The 13,153-nt window shown below is 37.0% G+C and overlaps 1 protein-coding gene across 13 annotated transcripts in view; it reads left to right on the forward strand.

Moving 5' to 3' along the window:
- r3hdm2 (R3H domain containing 2) overlaps positions 1-13,153 on the forward strand; it is a 58,121-nt gene that overhangs the window by 21,928 nt on the left and 23,040 nt on the right. For 12 of the 13 annotated variants that reach the window (XM_015402955.1, XM_015402918.1, XM_015402940.1 and 9 more), the window contains exons 2-10: positions 5,228-5,377; positions 6,345-6,502; positions 6,605-6,825; positions 7,708-7,752; positions 8,309-8,395; positions 8,525-8,648; positions 11,281-11,359; positions 11,578-11,637; positions 12,289-12,429. In XM_015402955.1, the coding sequence (XP_015258441.1) occupies positions 6,667-6,825; positions 7,708-7,752; positions 8,309-8,395; positions 8,525-8,648; positions 11,281-11,359; positions 11,578-11,637; positions 12,289-12,429 (695 nt within the window). In that variant the 5' untranslated portion in view covers positions 5,228-5,377; positions 6,345-6,502; positions 6,605-6,666. The remainder of the gene's footprint in view (positions 1-5,227; positions 5,378-6,344; positions 6,503-6,604; positions 6,826-7,707; positions 7,753-8,308; positions 8,396-8,524; positions 8,649-11,280; positions 11,360-11,577; positions 11,638-12,288; positions 12,430-13,153) is intronic. The other variant, XM_015402931.1, reaches the window with a different exon arrangement.

The raw sequence follows: 13,153 nt of genomic DNA on the forward strand, positions 1-13,153 counted from the left end.
TTATGTTTAGTATTACACAGTAGGGACGAATAAACACTTGCTCTGTATGGTTGCATAATATAGGAAAACCTACAATTGTGATTTTATTTATTGGTGCACTAAATTGGTTGCAATTAACCCACATTTTCCTCTCTTATAGTTTTTATAATTACGATGTCCATAACATTTTCAGAGAGCTCTGGTGTTTTAGCCACCCAAATCTCCCAGATTTGGCTGTCAGGGCCAGTAGGAGAACATTCAGTGGTCAGATATATTGTTTGCTTTCAGACGGTTTATGCATTTCACTTGAAATATTGTAACCTAAAGAATAATGCTTCCAAGCGGTCTTTGTGAAATACAAACTGCAGTAGCATTACATAAAAACGCATCTGTAAGCTATCTCAGGTACGTCATCTTTTTCTTTGTTCATGCCTTTGTTTTTTTTTTATTCACAGTTTTTATTGCTGCTTTTATTTTGGTTTGCACAAAGCTCAATATGTTTTCCTTCACTCCCCCTCTTTCTTTTCTCTTTCATTTCCTCATCAAAAATGCATTTATGATCATGATCTTCTTCCTTTGTACAATGCATTACTTATGGAGATTTTTTTTAATGGTTGTTGTTTATGTGGCTAACACATTCATCTCCACCTGCCTCATCTTCATATTTTTTGCTCGTCTTCCTAATTTATCTCCACAAATCTCCTTTACACAGAACAGAAACATATCATTGCTTACTTTATAATTATTAGGAAAAACGGAAGAAAAGTGCAATAGAAAGGTAGGCTGGTAGGTAACTAGGGAGGGAGAGAAGGGAATGAGGAAAGAATGACTCATAGCTCGTCCCACAGGACTGAGTGGGTTGGCTGAGTGGAGGAGGATGGCGTCAGCAGCAAGCCTGACAATTTAAGAAAATACTTCAAATGATGACGAAAGAGAGAGATAGAAAGGTAACTTTTAGCATGGATTTTAAGATGTTTCAGTTCAGTGGGGTAGGATTTTGTTATCTGCATAACTAGGAGACCGAGACGAGATTGAGTGGCAAGTGGAAGTAAGGAAAGAGACAGATGAAAGAAGAGAACCCTTTTCTTCCAGTGCGCCTGACAGTTTGTGATTCCCCTCGTCTGTCTTTGTATTTATTGCTGATGGCCTAGCTACTGTGTGTCATTGAGATATCCATTGATGCATTTGCTTTTTAAAACGTTCATTGATAAAAAAATAAAAAATGTAAAAAAAAGGTATTGGTGTCATGGCTGATGTATCTAGCTAAATATTACGTAAAGCAGAGATGAGGGCAAATTGCAGTTGTCCCTGGGTTTTTCCTTTATAGTCCCTAGTCCTCTGTCAGCCCCCTCCTCCCTGCCCTGTGTGAAACTGCAACCAACGCAAAGGGGAATCCTCTCTGACACAGACAAGCAGTGGTGCGCAAACACAGTGAGGGCTGCTGATATATGATATGTGCAGGCACTGAGCTTGCACAAATTCTCCCATCACCACACACACATTCAAGCCTCCACTCGGTGAAGACATAACCTTACTGCCTTGAGTGAAACGAGTTCTCTCTGACGTCAAAAGGGCGAGGTGCGCAGCTGAATACAGACAAGCTGAATTGGGTCGAGGTGCCTGTGTGTGTCTCCCACTTCCTACTGTGGGTTTGTACGTGCATGCTCACTCCTGTTCCGCGCCTCCATTCACCATTTCATTCATTTCTCATTCAGTTTCCACCAACTAAAAAGGGAAGCATTTTTTGCTTTGCATGATTTTTCACTTCAGAGTCTTTAGATAGCTGGGTGAATTAAATATGAGTTGAGCTGGGTATCAAGTGCCGCCTGTGAGTATAAACGGTAGTTTTCATTTATAATGTTTTGCTTTATTCAAAATTTTCTGCATAAAATTAGGAACGTGGCTAGATGAAAAATAAAACAAGCTGCTATATTTTCCTGCTCTGCCTAGTAATTTTTATTATGTTTTTTTGATATTTTTAGTGGATCCAATGTCTTGGATTGAGAATATTTAGACTAGACTAGATAAATATGTCCCCCTGAAACAATTTTTTTCTCTAAGTACTGGCTACTTTTAAGATGTTGTCGTAGTTTCACCTTGGCAGTTGGATGTGAGAAAACACCTTGTGAGATGCTTTGTTTTGCTTCTCCCACAACCCGACTCGATGGATCTGCTTACGTCACACACTGTTGACCGCTGTCATTACCCTTTCTGTCATCGCATTTCAACTCGGGGGCACTTTAAATTTTATTGTGGTAACCGGATGCAAAGGAGGAGTGTTGCCATTGTAAGGACCCTTGATGCAGTAAAGCGACCACAGTGTGCAACCTCTGGGCTTTATCTGTTTACCTGTCAAAAGAAAGCACATGGAAGCAAACAAGGTCATATCAGGTGTCCACTGAGGTGCTTATTTGTCCGATTTTATTTTAGTGATATTGGACAACAAATAAATACATGATGAAGTAGGCTTTTTGCAAGCTAAACTCTTTTTAAAGCAGTTATTTTAATTAAAGCTGTTTTCAAAGTAAGGCAGTCTATTGAACTTTTATAAATGTGTTTTGGGGGTAATGAAAGGAAATCAGAGTCAAAATAAACCATGAAATTTAGTTTTGACATTTGTAGAACTCTGCATCACTTCTTACTGTAAGAGATGTCAGAGAGGTTTTTTTTATAGATAGTCTGAAGCCTGAGAGCATTAATGACAGTGAATGGTATCTGTTCTGTTAAGACAATTTACTGTTTTTAAAGGCGTCCCTATCTGACCTTCATCATAATCTCAAGTTAGATTAATTCATGTCATACTTCCTTGTGGAGAGGAGTTAATTACAGCCTCTTACAAATACCAGTTATGATAACATTAAAGCAAAGAAGGGACTGGTATCAGAAAAGTATCGGGATCTGCAGAAAACGTGTGCTGGTACATCTCTGATTAAAACACCAGATTTGTCTGTTGGTGAGTTGACCATTGGGGTCCTCACATTTTTGATACCAAAGTATATACCCTTTAAAATTCCCCTTTCTATAAAGGCATTTTTGTCAATATGCCTTTAAATGCATTATATATACATTAGCAGAATGTGGGGCTACTGCTCCTAATGTTGCTGTCAGATTTACAGTATACGGTATATCACATTATGAAAGAAACCGGGGAGACTGTTTTTGGCACCATGGCCAAAAATATGTGTAGCATTTTATTTTGGATTCATTGCCTTACACGATGTATGCTATTATTTAAAATCTGTTCTCCATCACTGTAATAATGTTAAACAAGACAAATATTTAAACCCTAAAGGACCAATCTTTAAAACCATTGCCACATTCTGTTTGAGAAATAACTGGATAAATGCAGGCTAAAGTTTGAAGTTTAGATTAAAAAGGACACAAGCAGAAAATTGGTTAAATAATCCATAGTTATACCAGGATATTTTTTTCTGAATGAATTTTCACAGAGAAACTGTCATCTTACATGTTGCATAAAGTACAACACAATAAATATATATTTATAACATTGTCCAGCCCTGCATGAGTGTAGACTTCTTATGTTTTCTTCTAAACCACAGGAAATATAATTTTGAGTTTGTGCCCTAGCTGGCACCGTATGCATTCAATGTGCACAACACACAGGGGACACCAGCTTTGCATTCCACTAATTCCACTAAAGGCCAAAGATGGTTTATTGCATAAAAAATAGAAAGTTATATAGAGAAGAGTTTTTTTATTTGTAATGAATGAGGATTAAACAAATTTTCACTGCAACTAAACAAAAGCCAGATTTTAGCAGTTTTTTTGTGTGCAAATTGTTTAAAATTGAATAAGCATTTATAAAGGTGTCTTGAAATGCATTTATATTTCAGAAAGGGACAGTCATCAAATGATTTGTACTGATTAGAAGTTATTTGTCAGAACAAAGCCTAGCTAGCTGGTGGCTGCAATCCTGTCTGTCTTTGCATTAACTATATAGTCAGTGCACACAGCCATCACTGCATGTGTTGATGGGTCCTCCATTCATTCTTATTTTACTCACTCAAATCAAATGGCAGCAGTTAGCAATGACGTTATCATCTCCTTGGTAACGCAGTAGGTTGCATCCAGTCTGTGTGTTGAATGAAGCCATGCAGTGTTGATGACAGAGCTGTGTAAACATAAGAGGACTGGTATGAGAAGCTGGTTTATTCATAAGCCTCTTGTTAAAGATTGTGATCTACAGTTTCCTCTGCTTCCTCTCTTTCATTATTAAGTCAGGGCAGATCGCTCAGCTATGAGATTTGCGACTGACATTCAAAAGGAATAATTGTTACTGCTTTGTTGTTTAGAAACCCTTTTCTCCCCAGAACACACAGAGGGCTATTTCTGGAATGATTGACTCGGATCTACATTACAGAGTGGCTGTTTTTTTTTGTTTTTTTTTTCTTGTGCTGCTGATATTGGAGAATTTGGTTGTCATTGTCAATAATCTAGTGTTGCTGCTGATGTTGTTGATAAGGACGCTTTGGTGCTGCATCACCTTGGTCTTTCCCACATTGGAAATCCCTACCTCATCGGTTCCCTTACTAGAAGAGCGTAGGGTTGCAAAAAAAAGTAACTTTGCCATGCTTTGTTTATTCATACCATCATATTCATTAAACATATACCTAAACATCTGCTTCCTTGAAGTTTTTTACATTAAGTATTGCGTAATTTCATACACAACTCATAACTTTTGCTCTTAAACCCATTCTTGGCATTTACTGACTTAAAAAAGATTATATATCTTGTTTGGGGCTAATTTGTGTAGCATTTTTTGTTTTTTGACTCAATAGGTGGGGGTTAAAAACAGAAAATCTAAATTTATTCTTTTTTTGTAGCCGTTACTATTAATAAAAAAAAAAAAAAACAGCTATAAAATGATGGTAATGAGGGTCTTAGGATAAGCTGTTTAATGCTCGTCTAATTTCATAGTTTTTTGCTCCAGTTCATGTCAAATACTTTTTGTGAATAGTAGAAGAGCAATGAGATGTTCAGAAGCTCAGGTTGAAATTGATTTAGATTTTCTAAAAAGATGTTTTCAGGCTTTAAAGTCAAAGTGAATGTTTGTGCTCGTTTTAAAACCCATTCCCAGTGTGACTTAGCTCTCAGCTGCTCTGTCCTCCTCCCTGCCAGAAATGGCAGCAGCAGCAGCAGCAGCAGCAGTAGCAGCAGCAGCGATGAGTCACGCAGTGTGTGAAACATGACGTCATTCGTGTCTTCCTTTTCTGTTCATGGTGCCCAGGGCTCCAGACTGTAGGCAAGACCATGCTTCTGCAGTAATTGGAAAGCAGAGACAAGCGGCCCCAGACGACCTCTAAAGGTGGTGACCGGTCTATTGGTGTCCCCCCACCTCACTCTCTGACTGGCTTCCTCTTCAGTTCATCCATTTACTGTAAATATGTTTAACTTTTTTCAATATATATATATATATATGTATTATTGTTGTTATTGTTCAACTGGATTTCTTTAGCAGCAGATATGTGCCTTTTTTCTGAAAATTGCTCTTTAGTAGTTTTTGTTTCTTTTTTAATAGATTGTTGAATCAGGCCCTCATTAAACTAACCTTGTGCTGCAAGCTGCATTGTGGTGAGATCTGAGTTTTCAGTCTCACATTAAATCCATCTTAAAAGACTCCCGCTAATACGTCTGTCTCGTAACCACGAGTGGGTCGGACCAGTGACATGCCAGCAGTGGTTTTTGGGGTGGGACATTTAGGAATGACAACAGTCAGAAGGGCCTTACCAGAGCATTACAATCATTGCTACGCTGGAGGAATCACCTTTCAACACTGCAAATCACTGGGTTTAAGTTAAAATAGCGATAATGTCTCATTTAAAAAAGGAGCAAAATGAAGCACTTTGTGCATTTGTAGATGGGAAAGATGTCTACACTTTTCAATCTTGCTACTGCCAGGTTATCATCAAATATCTTTCTGAAATGTCAAAGTTGTTAGTGGGAAGAAAAATAAATCCTCTTGAGGTTTGTAGAATATTTGATTTAAAAAGTCTAATAGTATTAGGTTATCTATGTCAACTGTGGAAAGTTGGCATTTTTTTTCTCTGATTGTACAAATGGCAAATACATTTCTTCTTATTTGCCTGTGGCAAATGCAAAGTATGCAAAAAGTAAAAGTTTTAAGATGCGATGGTGTAAAAAGACTACAAGTTCAACAAGCAAGTTCTTTTAGATGCCTTTTTGCAGTTTTTTTTTTTTTTTAATTTCTACCACTGTAATGTTGCCACTGCCTCCTTAGTATCCTGAAAAATAAATCATAATTTTCAGTGAATTATGTATTTAAAAACTTCAGTTGCTGTTCCTTTCCTATCGTCCATTAACTTTTTGTTTTTGTTTCCCGACAGCCTTTACCTAAAGGCCAAGACCTGCTATGGAATGCGCTTTCCCCCCTGCAGCAGCACAGCCTAGCACACTACCTTAGTGGATTCCCCTCATCTCCCCCTGTGTGGTTCTTATCCACACTCACTGTAAAGAGTTCAGCATAGACCTGTCCCTCTAACAGGTAGCTACTTCCAAGGATGAGTGTCTTTGTGTTAAGGTACAGTTAAAAAAAAAATAAAACTACAGTCATGCTGTCAAGTCATTATTTTTTTTTACTTTACAGCCACTTCTGGGTCCTCCACCTAACCCCCTCCCCACTCCCACCCTCTCCCCTCCCCCAAGAAGATGTCACTGAGCCTGACAACGGACATCCAGCCGGAGGGAGAGAGTGGGCTACAAATCGAGCCCTGCAGTCGAGGAAAAAGCTCTCCTCAACCACAGGGTACCAAGGATGGGACAGGAGAAGCCCCAGAGCCAGATGATAACTCTTCACAGGATGCACAGGTAGAAGAAAGTGAAGTTGCAAGTGAAGATTCTCAGTCATTAAAAGTAATAAAAAAAATAAAAATAAAAAAAAAATCCACTGGACTTTGTTTCCAAGTTTGAAGACGTTTCGCTTCCTATCCAGGAAGCTTTTTCAATTCCAAATGTTAAAATTAGAGTTAATTGAGTTCAATGATTTATAAAGTGGACTAAAAACAAAGCCTTGTTTTGGCTTAGAAAACATGCAAATTGAACTGGACAAACAGGTATGTCCCTTTGGAATGGGGGTCATTTGGCTTCTTTGTGAGCCTGCAATATCCCATACCTGTCTATGTCTGTGAAAGGGGGGTTGTTAAAGGGAATTGTTGGCCTGACTGAACAGGAGAGGTCTTCTGTTCCACTGTAAGGGGGGGTTGCGATGATAGTAGGAAGGAATAAACTCAATTGCTGCATTGTAGGTTTTTGAAAACTGAAAAACTGAAAAACCAACCTTAAACAGTGGGGGTGGAATCTCTCTCATTATGGTGCTCCACAGTTTAACAATACACAGGCATTGGTTTAACAAAAAGATTCATGCTGCTTATGTCCAATCAGTGTTTTCATTTGTTGTATATATTTTACAATTTTATACAATAATATTTGATATACTATAATCAATGTTTGCTATCAAATTTACTTAGTGTTGCATAATGTATAATCGATAACACGGTTGTGGCATCTAAAGACTTGAGAACATTCAAATGCATTAGCATGACATTTAAATGTTTAACAGTTTTTGTAGATGCAGCAAAAGGAATGTATTTTAAACTGTACAACTGTATAGCTCCTTATAATTCATTAGTTATTATGAACATTTAAATAGCACCAAATGTCATTCTTTTTTTTTTTTTTTTGCTTTAATAGCAGAAGAGAGCTACTAACCACAGCCATGGTAGGAAAAGGGCCAAGGTAAGTGAATATGAACATCTTTCCCACCCTCTAACTTAGTAATCCTCTACAATTGTCTGGATTTGATCATTGACTCACTAAGTCCTAAAGCTGATAAGAAGGTAAAGAGTAGATGTGTTATTGAACTTAGTGAGGCTCTGGATTTGCACTTTGACCCAGTGATCGAACTAAGAACGGTTTCAAGAAATAAAGAGAAATGGCAGAGCACACCTATTTCTACAGTGACTAATGCATAGCTATAACCCAGGTAATACGTCTGATAAGACCTTTATGGGAGTTTTCTTTAAACTAGATGGTTCCAATTAATTACAAATGAATCCAAACAGTTTTATACGTGCTGTTAATTTATATGACCTAGCAATGACAGAATCTTATTTTAGAATATTTTTCTGTTCAGTTAATGTTTTGAGTACAAAGTTTCATAACTCACTTTTCTTATGTCTACTTGTAAACTAATTGGCAAAAAAAACTTAAGTTTTTTATAATTTTTAAATTAAATTGTTATTTCCATAAATACAAAAATCATAGAAAAGTGCAACCTTCCTATCTGTTTCAGTCTAATGCCAAAATGAAATTAGTACGGAGTTTGGCAGTATGCGAGGAGTCGTCTGGACCGTTCCCCAACGATGGACCCCCAGAATCGGTACATTTGTTTTCTCAGCATAAACCCAATTCACAATCTTAAACATCCCAGGTTACACATCTTCTGAATTGTTTTGCAATAATAACAAGTAATAATTATCTAAATAGGTTCTTTTTTTTTTTTCAATAGGAAATCATCCAGCTTCACATCAGCTGCCCATCTGACAAGGAGGAGGAAAAGTCTTCAAAGGACGAGTATGAAAACGAGGAAAAAGAGAAGAAGGACAAGACTCCTCGAAAGATGCTGTCACGTGGTAAGATGCAGCTGTACGCTGGGTGTAATATTATTATGCAGTAATTCCCTTAGCTTTTAGGATCTTTTGTAATGTGGATGTCTCATCAGATATCGTTGGTAACTAGGGCTGGGTATTTTCGCCAAAGTCCTGAATCGATTCGATTTTGATTAATACGGTTCTAAATCGATTAATTTCGTTTCGATCTGTTTTTACAATAATGAAAGTGGTTCAACTGTGTTTCAAAATACTCATGTATTTGGTTTTTTCCTGTCACATTAAACACAAAGTGCAAACTTGTAAATCAGACAGTTGAAACATGAGATGTGAACAAAACTGTCTCAAAAGTGCAAACTTGTTTGTGAAAAGGGAAAAAGTGAAGCGTCACTCGAGCAAGCAGACAAGACACAGCAGACATTCATGAGCTGCATTATCTCCACCGCACAAACCATATTTGCAGCATTGTCTGTAACAACTACAGGGTTTTTTCTGGTCACCCCCCCCCATTTGTTAATGTCTTCAGTCAACCTATTGGGTATATTTGCAGCTGTCTGGCTCGAAGTACTCTTGAGTGCATCTTTCCTGCTTATTTGAATGTGAACATCATGCCGGTCACTATAAAATGAATCGATCTCATTCCCTAGACATCGATTTTGCAAAAATGTAAAGTAATCGATTCAAAATAGATTTTTTTTTTACCCAGCCCTATTGGTAACTCTTCTTCAAATGATGCTTTACTTTTAGACCTGGGTTGCAGCATTTAGAAACGGGTCTCAGTTAAACATTTATGTACGAACACACCTTTGAATTAATGAAAAATAGGATTACCCACATCTGTCTAAAGTATTCCACCACATGTAGGGCAATACATTATAGCACTTTCATGCGACATGGTGTAAAAGCTGCATTGTAGAGCATTTGTAAAGGTCATCTTTAGATTGCCTGCAGCATGACTGTGTGGGGAGAAATGTAAAGAGAAAATAGGGATTTCAATTGGCATCCTTTTTTCATATAAGCATGTCCAGTGCTTGACCAGAGCTGTCAGTGCTAGAGCCTGTTCCTTAATGGTTCTGTTAAAGAATTAGTTTCATCCTCCACAACTTGATTGAGCCAACTCTGCCTGACTTCGTGGGCATCATGTCTTTAGACGAGCAACCTGCCACAGCCTCATGCATTTGTTCTGTTTTGATGTTTACTTAATTGCAATACAATTTTACCCAGACACTGTTGGACTGTTGCCCTATACTAGAGGTCATGGAGTAGCGGACCGCGGTCCGTATCCAGACCCACCTGCTCGCTAATCCGGACCCAACCTGATTTCAAACATCTATAAATTACTATTTCAGTGTTAAATTCTGTTTAAAGTAACAGATTATAGTTAAAAATGTCTCTGGACCTTTACTGGTTGATGATTTTCTTTACTCGAACACCAGTGATTTTTAATTGGTGATTCCTGACCTATGCTATAAACTGCTCCAAAGGATGAGTTCTGTTTTACTTATAACTTCAAGCTGTTACTCAAAGCTGCTCACTGCACCGCACTCAAAGATGTGCATTAGACGTCTCATGGAAAAGAAATAGGCATATCTCTAAAGTAAAAGACACAGCTATTGTGTCTCTTTCTACTGTTTAATAACTACCCTTATCTATGAAGAGGTTAGGCATCAAATCTGAAGAGATCCATTGGTGTGCTCCATTTGAATACTCATTATGTACACTTCAATCTTCAGTGTAGTTGACCAAACAGTGACGTAAAACAAAAAAGCCATGGAACCAACTATTTTTTGTTTTTATTCAGTATACAGATCGCGCAGGCTGTCATTACAATAACTATACATTTTTGGATATATTGAGAAAATGGTTAAATGGCCAACATTGGGCTTAAATGTTTATATATGATCAATTCCACCATGTTCAACACTGGGTTTAGAACAAAGTTTGTATCACTGCTTTCAGAACTGAGTACAAAGTTGCATATATGGGTTCAGCAGAAGAGTTTGCAGTCTGTGCAGGTGTATGTGCTTCAGTCTTTCACATTACCTGGAAAGTGGACATTTAAAGTTGCAGTACGGACATTTTTCAATTTCTAATCACAATTTTCTTCATGGTTAATTTTTTTTGTAGTTTAACATTTTTTTTAGGCAGATCAGTGACAAAACTACCTCTTTCTATTTTTTTTAAGGATGGTCTAACAACACCAGGATAAGTTGTTGGCCTTTATAGACCGGCCCTGTAGTGTCTGATAAGTGATTCTCCTGATTGGTGCCAAGTTGGATTTTTAAAGCAGAGTCAAAAATACAACCATAATGGTAAAATCAGACCTAAAATTATTGCAGGATTACTCAGTCAGGTCATTATTTTGAAGGAAGCAGAGATGAAATGGCTCACCTGTGTATCAGTGTAGTGTAGCAGTAATGTTGCCCTCTAGAGGGTGTTTAGATGTGCAATCATCATACACTGCCTGCATCAGTCTACTTACTAAGACATGAAATGGCTATTTCTTTTTCAGCAGCCTGGGATGTCATTAGAGAAGATGGGATAAACCATAGGTTCAGGCTTCACACTGGACCTGGCTGTTTTTCTTTTAATGTTTTTGTTAGATTTTTTTTTTTTAATGAAATGGTATTCATTCAAATTTGTTTTTCTGTGGCAGATTCCAGTCAGGAATACACCGACTCCACAGGCATTGATGTACATGAGTTTTTGGTCAACACACTGAAAAACAATCCCAGGTATGATCACTACTAAACACTATTGCATGTTTCTGTTCAGTTTGTCCTCATGTAGACTTTTGATCATTAGGTTAATACATTTAAAATGCATGTGAATATATATATATAGTCCTGATATAGAAATTAGTTTTTATTTGAATAACTTCTCAAACTAAGATGGTAAGTTTGCTACTTTATAAATCAAGGACTTAGCGCAGTCTCTTCCTGTGACCTTCTAGGGATCGAATGATGCTGCTTAAACTAGAACAAGATATCCTGGAGTTCATTAATGACAACAAGTAAGTCTGGCAATTATAAAACAATTTTTAAATGTATTCATAATATATTGAGATTTGTATTAATACACAACAACAACAATGCCTCAATCTATTTTGATGTTTTCATAAGAGTAAGTTTAAACTTGATTAACCCATTATTTGCAGAATCCTCATTATGTGCTAATATTAACTGTAGTACTTTAGAGCTACTCAGTAAAGTTAATTTCATGACAGTATTAATATATGCATTATTACACTTGAATGTGCTGCATGGAATCTACTGTTTTGGGTACCATACTATCATGCCAACAATATTTCTAGCCAGTTTGAATGTCTTTCTATGTCTTTTTAAACCCACATTTGATATAAATTTTAAAGACTGAGATAATGCAACTTGCAGAGATTGATTGGAAGAACCTGATATTGTGAAAGACAGAAATGTAGGTTATTTGTTACTTATATGGTTATCAGCAATCAACAGTTTAACCATTTATATGCTTTGTTAATGCTGTGTTGCCCTAATTATAGTTATAAACCTGACTTATTGCCTCTGTTTATACATTTCCAATACTCTGCAAAAAATACTTAACAGAAGAGCTCATGAATGAAATATTGTTGGGTACTTATTAAGGATTTGTTTAATTCCTTTATTACGTCTTTGTCCACCTTCAGTAACCAGTACAAGAAGTTTCCCCAGATGACTTCGTATCATCGAATGCTGTTGCACCGTGTGGCCGCCTATTTCGGCATGGATCACAATGTGGATCAGACTGGAAAGGCCGTCATAATCAATAAGACGGGCAACACGCGCATGTGAGTGTGTTCAAAATGTATTATTCATCTATAGATGAATTGGTCTAAAATGTAGAGTTTTAGCAAGAATATAACAACGGATAAACTTAAGTCATTTCTGCTCAGTTAAAAAAGGTGACATTATGGAAGATGACATGGCTGGTTATCCAAATCACCACACACAGGGAATAAAATGCTTTAAGTTTATGTTAAGAAAGGCGCTTGACTGAGGCTCATGTAAGAACATTGGGAAAAAAAAACTTAAGTTACAACCTAAAAAAAAAACAAAGGACTCAAACTCTGACCTGGATATGTACAATAGAGGAAGCAGCAATATGCAACAATTCCCCATGGACATGTTAGTTTGGAGATGAGAGGGCAATTAATTGCAACTGTTTATCAACAAGGACCTTTTCTTTTAAAAATATCTGCTGCATTCTTTTATTTTAGAAAAAAAAAATTCTCAACCGTACTTCTTGTATACAAAGAAAAAGGGTTTTAGAGTTAAACTGCCAAACAATTCAATATTTATCAGTTGCTCTTTAACAAAGCAAATCAAACAGATGTTCAGAACGGAAAATATTGATAAATCCTGATAAGATTCAAATCAAAATGAAAGTGTAATCTGACTAAAGAGGAGCGATTTATGCCGATTGACAGTTCAATCGGCATGAATGCAAACACTTATCAGGATAAAGTTTTGACTATGGCGAGCTGACCTGATGCACATGTGCTCGCTGCGTCA

Source organism: Cyprinodon variegatus, unplaced genomic scaffold, assembly GCF_000732505.1.
Source record: "Cyprinodon variegatus isolate N-32 unplaced genomic scaffold, C_variegatus-1.0 Scaffold34, whole genome shotgun sequence".
Taxonomy (NCBI): domain Eukaryota; kingdom Metazoa; phylum Chordata; class Actinopteri; order Cyprinodontiformes; family Cyprinodontidae; genus Cyprinodon; species Cyprinodon variegatus.